The following is a 20,358-nucleotide window of genomic DNA, read 5'->3' as shown; positions in this document are numbered from 1 at the left end:
CTGGTTGGTTTACCACCAACACATGACTGTGACTACCTGTCAACCTGATATTTGCTGAGTTTAATACAACCTTGCTATATATATGATATTTCAATGAACATATGTATCTCAAATACACTCTGTAAACTTTTAAATAGCAGATTCCATACCTTCAACAACGCGATATCGTTGACTAGCGTCCTTGTTTTCCTTCCCAAGCCCCTCAAATCCACTTATACCACTTGGAGCCGCCTTCCTATTTTTAGCCAATGAAATCGTCGCTTACTAGCAGAGCTGGAGTATCCACACTTCCCATTGGTGGAAGAGTATGGCAATCTTTTCTCATTGGCTCAAAACTTCCGTTACTAAATAAAGTCTTTTCCAGAGAGGAGTCGTCTTCCTGTGAAGCGTTCATGCCCTGAAACAAATGTCTGTGCTTGCTTTACTTGGAAAAAAGAAGGTTAAGTTGATTATGGAGGTATGATGTGACCTTAAAACGCCCGGGATTAGTTACAAGGAAAACAATAGGCTCTCTGTATGAAAACACAGGAAATATCATCTTAAGAAAAGTAACAAGGACTCACAGTGTCTTTGAAGCAAAGCAGGGCTTAATGAAGAGCCTCTAGTGCTGTGCATGTGGTAATTAAAAAATATATGAAAATAAAGCAGAAGAATGACTTTGGTTTAATATTAGAGTGATTTAGGTAAAACAATTCTACATTAACTGCACAGATGCAGTGGATGTGGATGTTAGGCTTTATTACAGTCAACATACATTGCTAACTCCCTTTACTCTACTTTTTCTATTATCACAAGTGCTGATGCTTAGGTCTTTATCTCTTGCTCTCACATTCAAATATTGACAAAGTCCCTACTTGAATTTGATTTGTACACAAATACACACTCACACACACGTCCTTATCTCCACACTCAGAAGCTTCCTCAACAAAGGAGACAGACAAACATACCACATTTATTTATTTATTTATTTAATATGTTTTCCTTTGAATGCTGTTTAATGCTACTGAAGTTTCAAGATCTTAGACTGTTTTTTAAATTATTCTTTTATTATTATTAATTGATTAATAATCAAAAGTTGAAGAAACGATTTATCGAGAGTCAACACTATACTTTTGAAATACTCCTATAAGGTGAATTGTTAAATGTTCATTTACCAAAACAATCAAAAATCAACCTTATGATGCAAAACACACTGACTTTGGGGTTTAGTTGCGAACATTTAAACATGTTTGAGGATAATTAAAAAGCTTAACACACAACAGTAATTATTTTTTGCAATTCATATTCTATGCATGCGTGATAATATGAATGCAAGTCTACAATATGGCCAAAAAAAAATTTCCAAATGCATTCATTAAAATGCACTGAGGCACTCATCTACCACTGCCACCTTTTTGTCCTCTCCAATCATCAATGAAATTGCAAGCTTATTTATCAACTGGTGCATTGATCTGGAACAAAGAGCACTTTGGAACAGACTTAAAATTCAATGCTAATTTTGATTAACTGTTGACGGCTCTACAGTGTACATAAGTGTCTGCCTATGTTATGTGTGAATGAATGGGACCTGCAGCTGCTAATTTATGCGCATATTTTACCAACCAATTCTGACCTCATGAGTTGCACTGGCTGTTATTAATGAACCATCCAACTGGTATACAGTACCATGTAATTAAATGTTCTTGGATAATTTAAGTTTATAATTAAAGATGCACACACACATTCCAGAATCAGTTATTTCTGCATGATTTTTCAATTTAAAAAAAAGTTTTGATTATCATTGTGTGACCTCAGGTTACAAGTGTACCGGGAACACAGTTTTTCACAGTTTTAGCACATCACAGACATATCTCTGTACATGGCAGCCAATAAACAAGAAATTGCATTGCAGAAATTCTCCAGTTTTTCCACTGTAAAATGTTCTGGTCAGCAGCCAGCATATGTTGGCCACATTTCTTTAATAACCAAATGTAATACAATTTTGTAAAAAAAATGTCTTTGTTCTGTATTTCTTATATTGTCAAATATCTATATTGGTATTTGTCTCAAAATCCAGGATCAGCGATGCTCTAGGCTGCACTGATTTCGGTGATTAGATAGATAGATAGATAGATAGATAGATAGATAGATAGATAGATACTTTATTAATCCTGCAAGGGGAAATTTGTTCGCTACAGTATGATACAGGTAAGCAATCAAAGTAACAGAGTAAAAAATAAAAAAAATATCGATTAAAATGCACAACATATAGGCTACAGTGAAATAGAATAATATTAAATGAACTAACTAAACAGTAGTGCAAAGATTTAACCAAACAACAAACAACCAAGATTAGCTTCTCATCCTAGGACGTTTTGCCAGCCTTTTGCAAAATACAAACGACAACCCCTCCCTGGTTTTTCCCCCTTTTCTGTTACGTGCTGTTCTTCAACAAGTCCAGTAGGGGGCAGTAGTGTGTCAACATCCTCCTCCAACTGCCATAATAGTAGCGTAGAAGAAGAAGAGCGGCTGGGCCCCGCCCTTTGACTCACCTCGTTCGTTAGATGTATTTTTTTTGTATGTGTTTCTGGTTTGTTTATGACGCGGCTCATTGGCCCCGTTAGCTTGACAGCTGACCGAGAGAGTATGCGGTTGTAAAAAAACGCACTCGTCGAAGTCCCATTTCATGGAAGCTACTGTGCCGTGAACGACAGATGTATAGGAGGGTAGAGAGCTAGTTTAGCAGTAGGCGTTGGTGAGTCGAACGAACAGATTAGAGTTGTTAGCCTAGCATTTTGGCTCATCTGTAACAGTCATGGAGTGACGTTGGACAGGAAGGCTGGGCCAAGCCATTTATACTATAACATAGATATATAGAGAAGGCAGTGTATAGAGGAACAAGTGCATGTGTGTGTAACGCTTAACACTCGCAGGTTAGGCTTCTAGACAGCTGCCTGGCGACTGAAGTTGACTTAGCTTGTGAGCTACATTCATGTTAGCATGGCGTCAGATACAAGTGACACCGACGAATTCTATGATGCTCCCGAGGACATTCATTTGACTCCATCTCCCAAAGTGTAAGGAAACACATTTTTTTTATACTATTACTTCGCATAAGAGTGACCAATGCACACGTGTTTCTGATTGTTTCATCTAGTGGCATCAGCACCTATCCAACTTAGCAATGACAGCTAACAAACTTAACGTTAAAATGGCTAAATGCTCATCTCTATAGGCAGAGATGAGCTATATCCAGTCAGTATTGTGTTAAAATATACTTGTGTGGTGTCAGTGCAGAGAGAGTCAACCGCAATACTCAAGTCACGTGGTGTTATTCCTGAGATCAAATCGACCATTACCATTTATAAACATTGTTTATTGTAACATCAGAAAGATACACCAGGTTGACATTTTTGGGAACTTGTGGTTTTAGCTTTAGCTTTTTAAAACATCGCCATGTTTTCATAATATTGTTAGGAAATGCTCCCAAGATTTAACTGTTACTTTGCCTCTTGGACTTTATCTCCATTTTTGTTTGTTCAGAGTGAAAATCAATAGTTGAGGCCACCATGTGAATATCCATCCTGTGCATTATTCACTTAACAGCACGTGCATGTTATGCATCATGTTTTATATGTTTTAGTACTGATCAAGTTTAGAAACCAAATGTGTGGCAATTTAGGCTTTTTGTTTGTTTAATGATTGAAGAGGTCTGAACATCTGTATTTCTTTTTTGGGGGATAAAAGAGTTATAATTCACACACATGCATAAATCTAACTGCTCAAGTGGGAAAGATACAATAACAACACGTTTGGTTTCAGATTAGATTTGTTTTAGCACGTTGTGTTTTAGACATTGAGCCTCATTACCTTTTTGTGGTTTCTAGGTCACCTACAAAGTTCGCCATTCCTTCACCTCAGGTATGTTTATCTAAAGCCTGTTGAATCAAGGCAGTATCTGCTGAGTCGCTTAGTTTGAATGTCCCCAAGGCTTGAAAGGGAAGTGGAGGTAGTTAATACATAGTGTTCGGGTTCAATTAACTTGTATTATATTCCTTTAGAATCCTTTATTGAATCTGTTGAGGTAGTTTGTTACGAGTTGTTTTTTTACTTCAGTTTGACAGCAGTTGTACCTCAGCAAGATGACCACCTGTTTGCTTACCTTGCTAGTTAAAATAGAGAGTTAACTAGAATTGGACTTTAGTGAATCTGGGTATTTTAACAATGGCTATTGGACCTAAAACCTACTAAAGCAGTACACTGTGGTTAACTATCTAGAGGTGACTGCAGTGTTTATAGTAGTTGTCCTTGAAATGACGCCCGTCTTAAGTGACTTCAGAGAAAGATATTGGGACCCTTTCGTGAAAACATTAACACCGGCTATTTAGCGATGAGTCATTGACTGCTAATACTCAACCCTCAGCCGTGACATCTGCCACTTGCATTGGTGAGCTGGCGTCTCCCTGTTGACAGCTGGGAGAATGTAAAGGTATCATCTGGCCTTGATGCTCTGCCTGCCTTCCCCAGACAGTCACAACTGAATTTAAAATGTCTCTACTTTATAACTACTTTATCTGCATCACAGTACTGAGCTGGTGTTGGATTGGACCCTGGAGTGAACCTTGCTCACAGCCCTGTGCCTTAAATCAGCAAATCTGACTGAAAACATTGATTTTTGCAGCAAAAGGAAATAGCACCACAGAGCAGTGTCTCATGCACAGATGGAATCTGTGTGCGGATCCCTGAATTTACTTTCAGTCACAGAGTTCATCCTCATAGCAAGCAGTTGCATCAAAATAATAAAAGTCCAATTAACACTCAGCTGGTTATGAGAGTTTTAGTAATTTTATAGAAATGCGTGATCAAAGCTGACGTGCGGCTTTTGTTATTTCCAAAGTGTATCTGTTGATGGTCGTTTTTCTGCTTTCTGGACAGTTTGTACAGAGATCAGCGAACGCAGCACAAGATGTGAGCTGCGGAGTGGCTGCATCTGAGACTCAGCAAGACGATTCCCTTCTGGTGAGTGTTTCTCCTGGTTGCACAGTTTCCCGCACGATTTCCTAAAATGGAAAGATCAAAGATAATGGAGTTTCAGCACATTCTCATATTTTTAAAAGTGTTAAAAAAAGTGATATCTTTGATGGTATGCTTTATAAATGGCATTTCCTGCAGTGTGTGCTTTGCTGTTGTTTGCTGTTTTTGTTTTGTGTTAACTGCTAACTAAAGAAATAAAGAAAAGGTACACGTACAACCAATAACATAGTTGTAGTTGAGCTGGACATGGGAACTTGCATTATAATTGCTGTGTTGTTAAGTTAACTGTTCTGTTCCTTTATAGATCATTGACAGCATCATTGAGGAGAGTCAAAAGGGAAGTGTAGGTGACGTTGGTGAGGTGGCTCAACTGTTAGATCAGCTACAAGTCGATGCGAGAGCAGAACCGGAGCCAACGGAAGAGAATAATGCTCAGGAAGTTCCTGTGGAGGTCGCAGCGCCAGCTGTCGAACCCCATCTTGTCGAGAGGCCAGAGGAAGAACAGGAAAGCGCAGCGACGAACGGAGCGTGCTCTTCACCTGCCTCTGAACCCACGGATCTCCCAGGGCCATCGGTTGTTCAGCCCCCGGACATCACCAGCACCGTAGGACTCATTCAGCTGGCTGGGGAGCAGGAGCAGAGACCTGCAGACATCTTAGACCAGGTCCCGTTCGCGGACAGGCCGGCCGACTCGGACTCCTCTGGGCCGACGAAACCCCCGCGGCACATAACAGCGGAACCAGACATTGTAGCAAGCACCAAGAAGCCTCCTCCCTCGCGCCCACCCCCTCCCGGCGGAGGTCCTCCACCGAGACCGCCTCCACCTGCTTGGCAGAGTCTACCTTCCAAGAAGTCCCAGGAGTGTCTGAGGCCAAGTGGACTGGAAGGTAGAGAGAACAGCTCAAGTTGATGACATTGATTTAAAATGTTGTGTAAACGTTGAATTCAACCTGTTGGACATCACTTGGTTAGTTACTTTCTTAGAAGTGACATTGCTGTAAAGTACAGCCTTTAGAGCAATAGCGTGTGTGGAGAAGGTTGAAAAAACAACACTGATCTCATACTAGAGTCGAGTATTTTAGGCATCTCTCTTTTATAGCCGTTATAGCAAAACTAGTGTCAAACCGCTGCATTCCCGTGCAGAGCAGACAGAGTAGTAGACTAGTTTTTCAGATGAAGTGTTTTGTGTTGTACGATTGTCCAGTGTCTGCAGTCAGCGATGATGTTCTGGAGCCCTCAGGCCTGGTGTCTCCCAGCAGCACAGTGAGGAGTCTAACCAAAGAGCTGCAGCATTCCTTGGATCTGGCCAGTGCTACCAGCGGGGACAAAGTAGTGACGGCAAAGGTCAGTGAGGCTGTGGCCCGGAGATGCTCAAAAATGAAAAAGTATATGTTGTAGGAGTTTGCTTATCTATTGCACCGATGCTTGCTTTTGCTTTTTGTAGGAAAATGAGGATGAACAGGCGTCATGTCAGAGTGGAGGACAAACTCCAGGCCCTCATCGTCCACGTTCCAACTCTGGTAGAGAACTGACAGATGAAGTAAGAGCTCCTCTCTGTTTGTTTTTATTGCATTTTTATTCAGCTCGAATCCAAGCCACGACCCTAACCTCTAGCACATTCCTTCCACCAACCTTGTGTGTTATCTTAAAACAGGAAATTCTGGCCAGTGTGATGATCAAGAATTTGGACACTGGGGAAGAGATCCCTTTAATCCAGGCAGAAGAGAAACTTCCTGCGGCGATCAACCCGCTCACGCTGCACATCATGAGGAGGACCAAGGAGTACATTACGTAAGTTTGTCTGTATTAGCTGCAGTATTGTTACATTTGGCGCTAATCACGGTAAAACAAACGGTACATTTTCCAGAGGAAGTAGATCTGTTATATTGTTTCCTCTCAGGAATGATGCAGCACAGTCGGATGACGATGACAAGGCTCAGGCTCCGCTGGCAGACACAGATGGAGGAAAACTAAAACAGAAAACGTAAGGAAGTTCCTGCTTGCTGGAATTTATCTTCGTCCCCTTCTCACCACATGATCAAATGTATAATCTAATATTTTTTGCTTTGTCCCTTATTTCATACAACCAGAACACAGTTTAAAAAGTTTCTGGGCAAGTCGGTTAAGAAGGCCAAGCATTTCGCTGAGGAATATGGAGAGAAGGCGGTCAACAAAGTGAAAAGTGTGCGCGATGAAGGTAAAAGAAGCATTTTAAGTATTTCTACAGTCGGTTAGATTTCCGCTTGTGAAATATTTATGCTCCAGCTGCTGCAAAGGATGTTGATAACCTGAGTTGTGATTTATTTTGTTTCGGGTGCGCTCAGTGTTCCATACAGACCAGGACGATCCGTCATCAAGTGACGATGAGGGCATGCCTTACACCAGGTCTGCCAAGTTCAAGGCAGCGCACAGCTTCAAGGGGCCCTTTGACTTTGATCAGATTAAAGTGGTGCAGGACCTGAGTGGAGAGCACATGGTAAGAGCATCCGAGCTGTTTTAAGAGAAGACGTGCACCAGTGGATGCTCGGTTTCACAGCGTCCGTTGTCTCTTCCTCAGGGGGCCGTTTGGACGATGAAGTTCTCTCACTGCGGGAGGCTGCTGGCGACTGCGGGCCAAGACAACGTGGTTCGCATCTGGGTCTTAAAGATCGCCTTTGACTACTTCAATAACATGAGGTTAAAGTACAACACCGAAGGTAACCTCATCGGCATCTCCGATTCTTTTTGTTGTTGTTGAATGATGATCGATTATTTCAATTTAGATGCTCAGATTCTGAATTTGTTCGTCCAGGTCGGGTTTCACCGTCTCCTTCTCAGGAAAGTTTATGCTCCTCTAAATCTGACGATCATGGGGTGAGTGACATTAACCGTTTCTAGAAAATATTATTATTATTTAGTAATAGTATAAATATTGCAATGCTGTATATTGTACAGTGTTGAGACTCTTTAACAGATTGTTCTCTCGCCATAGGCAAGTTGTGCTCCAGAGGACCCAGACACAGAAGATAATAGGAACGCCCCTTTCCGTCAAGTCCCCTTCTGCAAGTATAAAGGTCATACGGCGGATCTATTGGACTTGTCCTGGTCAAAGGTGATGTCTTACTGCCAACTCTTCTATCCTTTAATCTCTCCTCTCCGCACACTTTAGACAGTACTGGTTTATACTCTCCTCTTACTCTTCATTTGTGTTTCAATCCAGAACTTCTTCCTCCTCTCCTCTTCCATGGATAAAACGGTCAGATTGTGGCACATATCCAGGAGAGAGTGTCTCTGCTGCTTTCAGCACATTGATTTTGTCACAGCCATTGCTTTCCATCCCAGAGTAAGTTTATTTTCATCACAAATCCCCCCCCCCCCCCCCCAGATTGTATTTATAGTAACGCGTGCTTCTTGTTTCCCAGGATGACAGATACTTTTTAAGTGGCTCTCTGGATGGAAAGCTCCGGCTCTGGAACATTCCGGACAAAAAGGTGGCGTTGTGGAATGAGGTGGACGGCCAGACACGCCTCATCACGGCAGCTAACTTCTGCCAAAATGGGAAGTACGCCGTCATCGGCACCTACGATGGCCGATGCATCTTCTATGACACAGAGGTGCCCAGCTGCTAAGACATGGTTTTCAATGTTATTATTGTTTTTGTCATGACAGCATTTGTTCCAGGTTAAATGTGTTCTTCTGCTTGCTCATCCCGTAGCGTCTGAAATACCACACTCAAATTCACGTGAGGTCCACCAGAGGCCGGAACAAAGTTGGGCGAAAAATCACTGGCATTGAACCGCTACCTGGAGAGAATAAGGTAACATCTGATCTCCGCTACAAATACATCTGCGGTGTGTCTGATGTCACCATAATGAGGCACGTCTGTCAGACTTCTAAATGACACATTTCCTTCCCCATCACTGTGATAGATTTTGGTGACCTCAAATGATTCCCGCATTCGCCTTTATGACCTGAGGGACTTGTCTTTATCCATGAAATACAAAGGTTACGTCAACAGCAGCAGCCAGATCAAGGCGAGCTTCAGGTGAGGAGGGCCCGTCTTTGACTAGCAGCAGTAACAGTTGAGTCTTGTTTTTATGTTGCTCTGCACCGTGACTTACCCCGGGATTCTCTTCCTCCAGTCACGACTACTCCTTCATAGTCAGTGGCTCAGAGGATAAGTACGTGTACATCTGGAGCACTTACCACGACCTGAGCAAATTCACTTCCGTACGACGGGACCGCAATGACTTCTGGGAAGGAATTAAAGGTAACTGTGCTCTGTGTGGTGAATGACAAAAGATTATTGTAATGCTAACCACTTGTCTTAATTGATTTGTTCCCGTTGATTGAACGGATACTAAAACGGGACTTATCTTTCAGCACACAACGCAGTAGTCACCTCAGCAATTTTTGCACCGCACCCAGGCCTTATTGTTCCACCAGAAGCTGGAGCAGACAAACCAGAAGCGGAGTGCAAGAGCCTGGACTCCACAGACTCTGAAACGATACCCTCAGGTACGTTTCAAGTAACACACGCACAGTTTTCATGACATCAAGGCTGTCGTTTCAGTGCTATAAAATAGTGTTGTCGTTCGCAGGAGCCCTAAAGACGGATCACACGGAGGTTCTACTCTCCGCCGACTTCACTGGAGCCATCAAGGTTTTCATCAACGTAAAAAAGTACTGAGCACTTCTGAGGTCGTCCGCTCACCCACACCCGGTCCCGTCCGTCCTAAAGACGAAGGACGGCCCTAATGGTTATTGCTCCGAGACAAAGAGCCTTCTGTAGCTTCTTCGGGAGAACAGGGACCCTACAATGGAAGAAATTGACTGTATAATACAGACACGGTGTGATTCCCTGTCACATTTCTATTTTTTATCTTTAATACCAAGCAACTGTGAATGGTTTGGCATTAAGAAAAGAAAAAAAAGAGCCAGAAATGCCAAGTGTGTGGTCTGTTCAGGTATGTGTTCATTTACAGAGTTTAGCTGCAAGGCTGTTTGGTCGTAGAATGGGCACCTTACTAATTTCTTTTGCTTTCACATTTCAGTTAAGTGCAAGACACTGTCCTAATGTCACTCTCAAATTTTAATGTGTCTTATGTAAAGAGATGTAACCATTGTCTTGAAAGCAAGGTGGTTTGAAATGATGTGTGCCTATGAAATCTAGATTGCTTTTCTAAATTCAGCCTTTCAAGCCTTTCCTCTAAAATATATCAAAACATTTTAGCAGATGACCGCAGACCTACGGTACGGGAAATCTGAATGCGGTTCCTAATGATTAGGGCTGGGTATCTCACAATCTTTCACAAACAATACTGGCTCATAAGTGCTTTTGATAAGTTTTGTTCAATGAGAGCACATTATAAAATCGTTCTATAATACTTGCAGCTTTTTGTAAACCGAACCAAATGCTCGATTATCCTCAATAAAAGTCCAAATAAACAACCAATGTTTGATAACCTTTTTTTAACATCGAACAATTAAGTAGAGAAAGTGTTTTGATACCTGGCCCTACCAAACATGTCCTCCACACACACATTCATCACCAACAGTGATTTATTTAGTTTCAGAACTTTACAGCAACATGTCGGGTTATCATTTTAAAAACAAACATAAAAACAAAAATATATATAATTAGTTACAGTGTTCAAACTTCATCATACAAAAAGAGTGCTGAATCTTGCATGGATAGTGTGAGTTGGGACCAAGAGAACAGAGCAGTGTGTGACCCGCTGATGGAGGACAGGCCTGAGAGTCAATGTTTGCTCTTCTTTGCCTTCTTGTGGGAGCGATGCGGCGACCGCGACCTGGACTTCCTCGTCTTCCGGCTTGGAGACGGCGATCGGGAACGCTTGGACCATTTGGGAGACCTTGTCCTGTTTATATAAAAAAAAAAAAGGTTGAACATATAACAGATTGACTTCAAGGATAATCAATGGCACTCTACAGAAACCTCTCATTGCACTTGCTTTAACGGGGAGATGCTCCTGGATTTTCGGGTGTGGTCATCAGGATCTCGACTCCATCCTCGTCTCCTGACCCCGTCTTCACTTCTTTTGCTCCTGTCTTTGTCTCTTCTGTCATCCTTTGACTTGTCTTTAGACTTTTTCTCAGTCTTTTCTTCATCTTTTTCAAACTCCTATAGCAGACGGGGTAAAAACATCCCAATGAAGTCAGATATAGGCTTCTATGTCTTTACCTGTTGAGACGCAGAACACGACATGGAACCTGCTTAACTCATAATCGCCTGCCGGTTCTCCACAATGTGCAGCTGCTTTGTCAACGTCAGACCAGTGCTCAACTATTCCACCTATTAACAGAACTACTACAGATCTGCAGATGTGTACCAGTTCATATCAACATTGACACCTACAGGCAGAGAAAGGACAAGTTTCTCTTATAGATGCTGTTTTCTCTGTGTGGCCAAAACTATTAGCAGCAAAATGCACAAAGTAAACAGTTCTTACTTATTCAACAGAGACTGTGCTGGAGTAAACAAGCCATCAATTGCAACTTTAGCTAGACTTTCCTTTCCTGCAGCTGGCTCACATCGTACTAAATGTGCAGATCTGAAGCTGCCCGCCCCGTGGCTCTGCAGCTACTCATGGCCTGTGTCTGATTTTGAGTGCTTTGCATCAGTAACACTGTTTTTTTTACTGTGCCAATTGACTAATTTCATAGTCTAATTTTAATGTTCTGTACATTTTTGCCCCACACTGTTCTTGATTAAAGAAATATTTCTATTACATATCAGTGATGGTTGCATTTTTTGCTTTAGAAGCCCTTGACAGCAGAACAAACACTGAGTGTATACTGTGTAATAACTGTGCATCATTAACTGCCTCCATAATTCAGGACTCCTATTTTCTGAAAGATAAAATCAAACATTCAATAAGAATTTAAAAGTATCCAGTTCTCCACCTTCTGCAGCAGTTTGTTCCTGTAGTGCTCCACTTGCTGTTGTATGCTCATTCCAGACTTCCTCGACCTCTTGCCGGATTCCAACTCGTCTTGGGTCTTCATGACCTTTACCTGTGTCAAGACACATCTAATCAGTTCTGCATATTTATCCAACTATCATTTATGTATAGCATCATCCTTCCTGAGTTAAATTCTGTATATTTCTGATTTAACCAGGTTACTGAAGTGGCTACAGGACGACAGCATTGTTTCTATAAAAGCAAACATTTATTTATATATATATATATATATAAATAAAAACTAGATCAAATGTGGACTTGCCTCCAGCTCTCTCAACCGTTTCCTTTTGCTCTCAGACATTTGAAAACTTTTGAGGGTGCTCTGGAAGTCTGCGCTCTCATACTTGGACAATCTGCCGGAGTCATCGCTACTGTCACTCTGTGAGTCTTCATCGCCATCCTGGGAGTGGACACTGTCACCGAGGGGGGGGAGAAGAACAATACATTTCCATACCATGTGACGGTTTACGTACACAGGGTGTATGCTTCTTGCAAATGTAGACGCACGATGCATTGATACCAACCACGGAGGCCTTACCTTACATTCACTTCATCTGCACCGTTTGGCTCCACCACCATGTCCCACTTCGACTCAGTCTTGGCTGAGAGAGAAAGGACAAAGATGAGCAAGAGGGAGGGGGGGGGGGGATTGATACGATATGTGAGTGAATCTTTACCTGCGTTACCTTGAGAAAATGTCCCAGTGTCGGTCGTCTTCTCCCACTTAGACAAAGGCACTCTGGAGAGAGGAACACTGCTCTCCTCCACTGAGGGGAAAAAGAGACAGATATAGTTGATGGCTTTATTAATCCCTTTCTGTACTCATGGAGATCTGAGTGCTCACTCAGCTACCGACAACAACCCGTGAGAGGGTGGATTGATCGTGTATCGATCCGTGACACTTGTGTTGGGCGGATAATTGACAACAAGAACAGGAAAACGGTGGACTTCTGGTTGAAAGATGTGCTTTTTGATATGCGTGTGGACTCACGGGGCATTCCATCAATGTCATCGATGGCAACTCCTAAGGGAACACCGTCTATGTCATCAACAGGGACGCCATCCAGAGGGTCCCAGCCTAAGGGGCAGCCATCGAGGTCATCCACAGGAGCTCTGTGCGAAGGTAACCCATCTATGGGTGCGTGGTCCATCGGCGCACCGTCGATAAAGGAGGATACTTCCTGCAAGGAGACAGACAAGAGGACATACTGTTTGTCCTGTTCGTGAGCAAACATCTTGATCTTCTTTGTATTCAATATTTTTTGATATGAACAGCTGTCTGATTTGTTGAAATGCCGTTAGAAAAAGGCAATAACGTCTGTAATGAGAAGATAAATATTAAAGTCACCTCTGCCGTCTCTTTCAACTCCTCCACTGCTTTGGCGAAGCCCAGAAAGATGTTTTGAAGGTGGATTAAATACGGCTCCGGGTATATGGCCCAGTCTTCCCAAGCTCTAAAACAACTTGTGACCTTTTGCTGTGAAGACGGGGAATACAAATGCTTTCCTTTTGTTGTCCATTATGGTAAATGTGCTTGTGTGACCCAAATGAAAACACATGATTACCTTAAACTGTTCTGCCTGCAGCCTGGCTTGTATGTTTTTATGCGCCGCATTAAGGTCTCCAAATATCTCTGTTAGCTTTGTTTCAAAACTGAAAAGACAGAGCCCAAAAAAAAAAACACGTTAAGACTGTCACATGGAGAAGAAATAACAGAGGGATAAAGTGTTAAAGCTGGATTTTAAGGGAAAGTATCTTACTATTTACGATAATATGATGCACCGGCTACTTTGGCACATGAATTGTGCAAGATATCCGACACGAGATACAATCGGGCAATCTGCGGGAAAGAGGACGACAAAAACAAATGGTGAGTAAAATCAGCTGTTTAGGTTTACATAGACATTCTGTGCAACTATGTTTATTATATGAAGACTAGCCTTCTTCTGAAGGGGCGTCTGAAGCAAGGAAAAAGATTCAGTGATGTGTCCCACTACTTCCTCTGCTGCATCTGCTCGCTCAAGACAGAACAGCATGGCATTGGCGATATCGTCTCTGCTTGGAGTGAGCTCTTTAAGCAATGTCTCCAGCCTCTGTTTGTGCCTGAATGGCATAGAAAAACACAGGTTTACAGTTAATTCAACTAAAGTTAAACAGCATATGAATGAATGTCATTCTGCCTGCTGGACACACTTACTCAGCTCTGAGCTGCCCTTTCTTCACCTCCTCCTCGGGGGGAACATCCTCCTCCACATCCGCCCTGTCGTCATCTCTCTCAGAGTAATTGTTTATGATCGGGGGTCTCCACATGGAGCCTCCCCGGAACATACGAAAGTCTGCCGTCCTCCACTCCGTCGGGGACTGTCCCTGTGGTAAGGACGAAGGTCGGGTAAATAGAAACTCACATACACGGCTTCAGAGTAAAAGCTAGAAAGAATTGGGGCATGACTCCGACAGCTGTTCCCCATGAAATGAGATTAACAAGTGAAGTGTAGAGCAGCTTTTACTTCCACCAGGTAAAATCCTAAAGGTCTTAAGAAACGAGGCTTTGCGGTGAAAACATACCTGCAGGATGGAGAACAGTTTCCAGCGATAGTACACATGATCTTGGCTTTTGTTGTCAAAAAGGAACCTGAAACGATAAAAAGGATGAGCTCATCAAATACGTACCCGTCAAGGTCACGAGACCAACACGCGACCGGGTGCAGTAATGCTCACCTGTAATCTGGATTGCTTTTCTCCTTGTTCATAATTACGGCTTCAAACACGGGGCCTTCACGCACCACAAACTCTATCATCCTGTGAATGAGGAATAATAGGTTCCTGTGGGAGAAGAAGAGCACATCAGAGCAGGGTTTGCACACCGTCCGTCAGTCACAGCACGGGATCTCTTACACCTCTTCACACTGAACTAGTGGCCCATGCAAACTGCAGGCTGACCGTCACATTGAACGCATTTGACCGCCAACAGTGTCGTTCGCAATTTTATTACAAAATATTGACCATAATAAAAGGCGACAGCCCCTGGGACTTTGCAAAACTGCATAGTCACTGTCCTCTGTGCAGACAGTGCGTCAGCGTACTTTAATGTTCCTGGGTCACTGTGTCCATGGAAGTGGTGAAAGAAATCAGACGGATCACAGCATCTATTCGCTGACTTGGATTTGAATATATGAAAGCCCCAATCATAGGAAAGTTTCGCCATTTTACCTCGATTGTAGAAAAGGTTCCAACAAAATCACGTGAGAATTTACAGGCCAGTTTTTAAGAAATAAAAATGACGCAATGGTCTCAAAATGTATTTTTTTTTCCAGATAATAACTACAACAAAACATTAAAACACATGATAAGTCAGCATCAGGGTGATATAGAGACATTAGTGTGGCTTGGGGCTCCAGGCCTGAAGCATCAGTGTACACAGTGTGTTCATGCAGTGTTACCTGATGTTGTGTCAGATCTACCACTGCAGTTAGACCTTCATAACACTCGCTACCCTAACCTGAAGCAGTACTTAAGTTTGATTTATGACACCAGCATGAATCCACATCGCCTGACTTGGGTTAATATTAAATCTATCTGCCTTCTAGCTGTATCGGTCTGCAGTGTCTCAGCCCACCCGTGGGAAACCCAGGGCTCAAAGATGTTGCTATAAATCAAATGGCTCTTACAGTCATTTACAAAGTCTACTGCTTTTCACAACAATAATAATATGATGATGGGAACAACATGAATTATCTGAGGTATTTGAGCCAACTAGAAGGAGCAAATACTGAAAATACTAACTGCATTCATTGTCTGTAAATCTGAGGCCATCGGGACCTTTGACATCTACAATGAGAACCCTCAGTCTTACGTTGCAGGTGTCAAAAATGTCCGACCGTGTCCTTCGTGTCAGATCCATTAACAGCCTGAATGTATACGGGTCCTGTAACACTTGTGTTATTGCAGCTGGTCAGTCGTAGTAAGAAGAGTGTGTGTACCTTTCGGTTGGGATAACCACTTTGACTACGGCTTCGGACAGAGTCTGTTTGTGAAGTCAAATCAAATAGTGAAAATATTAAAAAGTGAGTACTTGTACAGATGAAACACTGCAGGATACATACAGCATAGAAAACGACGATAGCATTCATAGTCAGTGAAATGAAGGGGAGGGTGACACAGCTTTAGTAAACTCTTCTAAAATGCTAAACCAGCTGTACTAGCTAAGCTAATTTATCTAAAAGGTTTATAGTTACATTTTTTATACAAAGTCAAACTGTTATGTCACTTTGAATTAGTGCATTTCTTTACCCTGCATGGACAAGGTGATCAATTAGATGAATGAACAAACATGCGACATAATAATAAACAACTTTTTACAATGATTGATGATGAAAGATTACATCGACTTATTCTGAATCAGTTGCAGAACCCACTGCAGTTTTAAAATGTTTGTACTTTCATTTTAATATTGAGGCCAAATAACACATTTTCAGGGTGTGCATATTTCTAAAATCTTCTCTAAAGACTCATCTTCCTTAATAATCTCGTGACTGTAATTGCTCGCAACTGAAACATGAGAGCCTGTAGTGCCAAACACACATCACAGAGACAAAATGGCCATGCAAAACACCGCAGAGAACGGAGACAACTTCACCTTGTCGAGCTCTCCTTTGGACATGCCGAGCGGCTTGGTGAAGTCATTGCGGAAGCGGTCTCTTGGCTGAGCGTTGAAAGGGAGACCAGATGGGGGCGGCGGCGTGGCCCTCACCCCCACCGGTGTGTAGAGAGGCTGGGGTGGAATCCGAGCTGGTTTACCCCATCCGAGCTTTATTTCAAAGCCCATAATCACTTTACCTACAAAACACAATCACAGTAATTAGACTATTAGAACAATGGGGGAATGGGTATTATTAGATAGACCTGCTATCGCAGCCTGTAAATCAAAAACCTATTTTTTAAGAGTCAACTGTACCATCGAGTGAAGACAAGGCTCTCTCTGCATCTTTCCGCGTCATGAAAGCCACGAAGGCTCTGTTGGACGTCCTGCAGCGCTCCTCGTCCGTTCGGGGCCACATGATCTTCACGCTGGCCAGGGGGCCATACTTACCAAACTCTTTGCAGAGAATCTCCTCGTTCATCTGAAAGAGGAGGAAACACAAACAGTGGGAGACGTACGTCTATGCGGCGCTAAGCCAGTCAAAGTCAGTGTGCTCTTTTACCTTTGGGCTAATGCAGCTAATGTAGAGGTTAGTGGTGGTTGGCACGGTCAGGTCATCGTATAATGCTGTCGGGGGGGGAAGCAGGATTGAGGTTAACATGATTTAAAGACTAGACATTTTTAACGAATGGAACAATTTTGTAGAGGTATTCTTACCCGACCGTCCTGACAACGGTGTGTCCAGTTCTCCAAATCCTCCTCCACCAGAGTCATTTTTCTTCCTCTTATATCTTTCCTCTCGCTCTTCTTGTATTCTGCATATTTTTTTTTTTCAAACATAATTATAGACTTATGTATGCCAAAAAGATATCAACTTATTGAACTGAAACATGATGCTTGGCACAAAAAAAAAAAAAGACTTACAGCTTAAGTTCTTCTTTGAAGAGTTCGAGATTACTCTTCTTCTTTTCTTCTGTCTTCTTTTTATACGTCTATTAATCAAACAAGTAGCCATTGTGGTTATTATTATAATTGACGAAGCAACATTTAAAGATAAATGTTAAGAGTAAGTTTGCATTCTTACTCAATTCAGTAAAGTATACCTTTATACAAACATCGGAGTCCAAACTTACAGACTTTTTGCTGTCAGCAGACGATACTGGTGAGGCATGCTGGGACACGGGGACAAACTTGCCAGCAGGTCGATACAGCTTATTTTTCTTGACCTCTGCTGCTTCCTCCTCTGCAAAAAAGTAATCAAAGCGATCATTGAATACCGACTATCCAACACTTATTCAGGTGTGCAAACTATAACTCCTCTCACTGATCCGAAAGATCCACATTCACTTAAAAACACCCACAGAAAAGAAATGAAGATCGCTCTTCATTTACCTCCTTTATTGCCAAACTGTATGTGTATAACATGAGAAATGCCTCAGGTGAGTTTTTTGGTGTGAGAACGTTCCTTTGTTTTTTATGAGCAATCACAGTAACGATGTTAACAGATAAATCAGACAATGTAGTGATATCCCCACAGTAGTGGTCTTAAAATCCTGAGTCCTCTTTGTCTGTGACCCGCGACAAGACCGTGTAAAGAAGCAGTGGATTCCTAGATGAGACCTTCAAAAGGTGGTCTTGAGACCAAGACTACAACAAGGATCTGAGCGGCTCAGTCCTGCTGCTGCGTTTGCAATGTCTCCATGTGTAACAGTAAGTTGAAGAACTGTTCAGTATTGGAAGAGATTTATTTGTTACATTAAAGCGATAATGGACTGCTGACTTTGGGACTGCAGAGTGGATGAATATTATGAAGCATATGGGCACTAATTTAAGACGGTGATTTATTTCACTGCCGAGTCAGCCTGATAGTCTTAAAATAACTATTTTCAGTTATCTTAAGATATGCAGGTAATTCATTACTGGAACAGATAACTCATGATTCATCTTTTGTCCGGACATACCACGCAGAAAAAATGGAACAGTATTGCGAAATCTTAGCTGCTGACCTTTAGTTGCATTTACAATCCCCCCACGGACAAAAGTTTTCACTCCGCTTTTCTCGTTGGTCTCAAACGACGCCAAGAATTCTTCAAAAACGTCCGCTGCTTTTTCTTCCTCCTAGAATGTCACACAGAAACATGTACAGTACAATCTTAGTTCACCGTTGATCTAATTCATAATTCTGATTTTGGTGATGAGTTTTCTATATCAAATATTACAACATCCCCAAACCTCCGTACCTTTTTCTTGAGCTCTTCTTGTTCTTTCTTTGTGAGTGTTTTGATCTGAGTGACAGGTTTTCCTTTTCTATCTGCCATGCTCGAACTGCAAAAGTAACAATAATAAATGAATGAAGTCAAAATGTAAAGATGCTACATCTATCACAGTAATGTCATAACAGTGACATCTCTGTTAAATCCAGCATACATCCCCTTTCCTTTTATTATTCTACCTCTAACAGCCTTTGGTAGTTAAAAATGAGCCTATTTGGTGTTTAAATGACTCTAATCCTGTTATACATATCAATGTCTCAATGGAGTCTGACATCCTTTATGTCATCAGCACAAACTGCACAGTGAAGAACAATGAATAGTAAGACACGTCCCTGGTCCTCTGAGTTTTGTATAATATATAGTTAGCCTTCTTTCAAAACTTAAACTGTGCACATTTGAACAACACTCAGCAAAATCTAGCAACATTCACACCCCACATTCACTGCAAACTGCTCAAACATATGGCCAGAAGCAGATTTACTCCACTATATTATGTATATTTTAAACTGTATACCATTCAGCACATGTCCTGGGAGTCCTTTGAGGTAACGCACGCGTTGTTTTTGGTCAGTTTGTAGCACACACGGTGTTTAATAAAAGGCCTGGGCTACACTTAGCTAACGTTAGCTAGCATTAATGTTTAGCTTAGCTCACTCGAGCGTTAACCTTTAGAGGAGCATCGCTGCATACAGCCGATACTTCCACGTCGACCATTATATCCTGATAAACCTCACTGACCCACACATATGCAACAACCCTCCATCCAATCGCTAACATCTGCTAACTGTGGATGTCACACAGTGACTCTCTTAGCTAACGCTAAGCTAACATAACAGTCTTAATGTTTCCCTTCTGTAACGCCACAAAAAGCACCGGCTGACCGCACACAGCTGATTATTATTAAACCGCACTGCATGCACATAGCTTAACACTTTAAGCTGAAACTGTAACTTACAACGTGTGTCATGCTACTGCTTCACCATGTTCTGGTTGCGACGACTATTGATTAGTACAACAACACGGAGCTGTGAGGAGGCGAGACATCCGACTGGAGCTCTGCAGAGAGGACGCCTGCTCGGTGGGGCTCAGTCCGCAAAGTAATAAACGAGTCTGTCGCTCTGCTCGTGCATATGCATGGGGGAGACAGTCCACTCTTTCTCGTGGACAATTTGGACTTTATTTAGGTGAGTTGTCAAATTGTTATTGTGCTTACAAAAGAGTGCGCTCCCCCCCTTATACTCCCACATGAGCTGTGGTGGTCACCTATGGCTGGAGAGTTTTCTCAAATGTTACAGCCTACTTACTGAAGTTTAACCAGGTCTTGGGAGTTTAAATCCAGTTCCAAGTTTCCACTGAACAGAAGCTTCTTTCTGGTTCTTACACCCTTAACATTTTTCAATGTTTGGAAATATGTGAATAAATGACTTTAAACGCCCCTCAAGTAGCCTCATCGATGACAGAAACAATC

General features: G+C 42.2%; 3 protein-coding genes across 7 annotated transcripts in view; 1 reads left to right on the top strand and 2 right to left on the bottom strand.

Moving 5' to 3' along the window:
- Nucleotides 1-243, bottom strand: part of klhl13 (kelch-like family member 13) — a 29,643-nt gene extending 29,400 nt beyond the window's left edge. The window contains exon 1 of one of the 3 annotated variants that reach the window (XM_076101772.1): nucleotides 150-243. The gene's annotated coding sequence lies outside the window, so the exon portion shown is untranslated. The remainder of the gene's footprint in view (nucleotides 1-149) is intronic. The other 2 variants (XM_076101769.1, XM_076101770.1) reach the window with 2 other exon arrangements.
- A 2,278-nt stretch (nucleotides 244-2,521) lies between these two features.
- wdr44 (WD repeat domain 44) lies at nucleotides 2,522-10,443 on the top strand. The gene is made up of 20 exons (XM_076101229.1): nucleotides 2,522-3,056; nucleotides 3,867-3,900; nucleotides 4,915-4,998; nucleotides 5,318-5,900; nucleotides 6,218-6,357; nucleotides 6,458-6,553; nucleotides 6,668-6,804; nucleotides 6,914-6,997; nucleotides 7,104-7,210; nucleotides 7,338-7,489; nucleotides 7,571-7,709; nucleotides 7,805-7,866; nucleotides 7,985-8,104; nucleotides 8,213-8,335; nucleotides 8,415-8,606; nucleotides 8,708-8,809; nucleotides 8,922-9,037; nucleotides 9,135-9,262; nucleotides 9,376-9,510; nucleotides 9,594-10,443. The coding sequence occupies exons 1-20, from the start codon at nucleotides 2,980-2,982 to the stop codon at nucleotides 9,680-9,682; spliced, it is 2,700 nt and encodes an 899-aa protein (XP_075957344.1). The 5' UTR covers nucleotides 2,522-2,979; the 3' UTR covers nucleotides 9,683-10,443.
- Nucleotides 10,444-10,536: 93 nt separating this feature from the next.
- Nucleotides 10,537-20,003, bottom strand: LOC142959776 (U2 snRNP-associated SURP motif-containing protein). 3 transcript variants are annotated; one of them, XM_076101230.1, is made up of 24 exons: nucleotides 19,846-20,003; nucleotides 18,858-18,942; nucleotides 18,624-18,735; nucleotides 17,721-17,860; nucleotides 17,542-17,609; nucleotides 17,335-17,432; nucleotides 17,180-17,244; nucleotides 16,933-17,098; nucleotides 16,615-16,814; nucleotides 15,959-16,002; nucleotides 14,697-14,801; nucleotides 14,544-14,610; nucleotides 14,176-14,345; nucleotides 13,919-14,081; nucleotides 13,739-13,818; nucleotides 13,544-13,631; nucleotides 13,327-13,455; nucleotides 12,970-13,159; nucleotides 12,656-12,745; nucleotides 12,517-12,580; nucleotides 12,241-12,391; nucleotides 11,920-12,030; nucleotides 10,968-11,137; nucleotides 10,537-10,874 (listed from the first exon to the last, which is right to left on the bottom strand). In XM_076101230.1, exons 2-24 carry the CDS (start codon nucleotides 18,933-18,935, stop codon nucleotides 10,754-10,756), a joined length of 2,670 nt encoding a protein of 889 aa, XP_075957345.1. In that variant the 5' UTR covers nucleotides 18,936-18,942; nucleotides 19,846-20,003; the 3' UTR covers nucleotides 10,537-10,753. The 3 variants fall into 3 exon arrangements, with proteins under 3 accessions (XP_075957345.1, XP_075957346.1, XP_075957347.1); XM_076101231.1 differs by having other exon boundaries at nucleotides 17,751-17,860; XM_076101232.1 differs by having other exon boundaries at nucleotides 12,665-12,745; nucleotides 17,751-17,860.
- Between the last annotated feature and the right edge of the window lie 355 nt (nucleotides 20,004-20,358).

The sequence above is a fragment of the Anarhichas minor genome, unplaced genomic scaffold (genome assembly GCF_050575085.1).
Source record: "Anarhichas minor isolate MPS153535 unplaced genomic scaffold, ASM5057508v1 ptg000027l, whole genome shotgun sequence".
Classification (NCBI taxonomy): domain Eukaryota; kingdom Metazoa; phylum Chordata; class Actinopteri; order Perciformes; family Anarhichadidae; genus Anarhichas; species Anarhichas minor.
The sequence above is the reverse complement of the archived record's forward strand: the minus strand, read 5'-3'. Positions and strand labels throughout refer to the sequence as shown.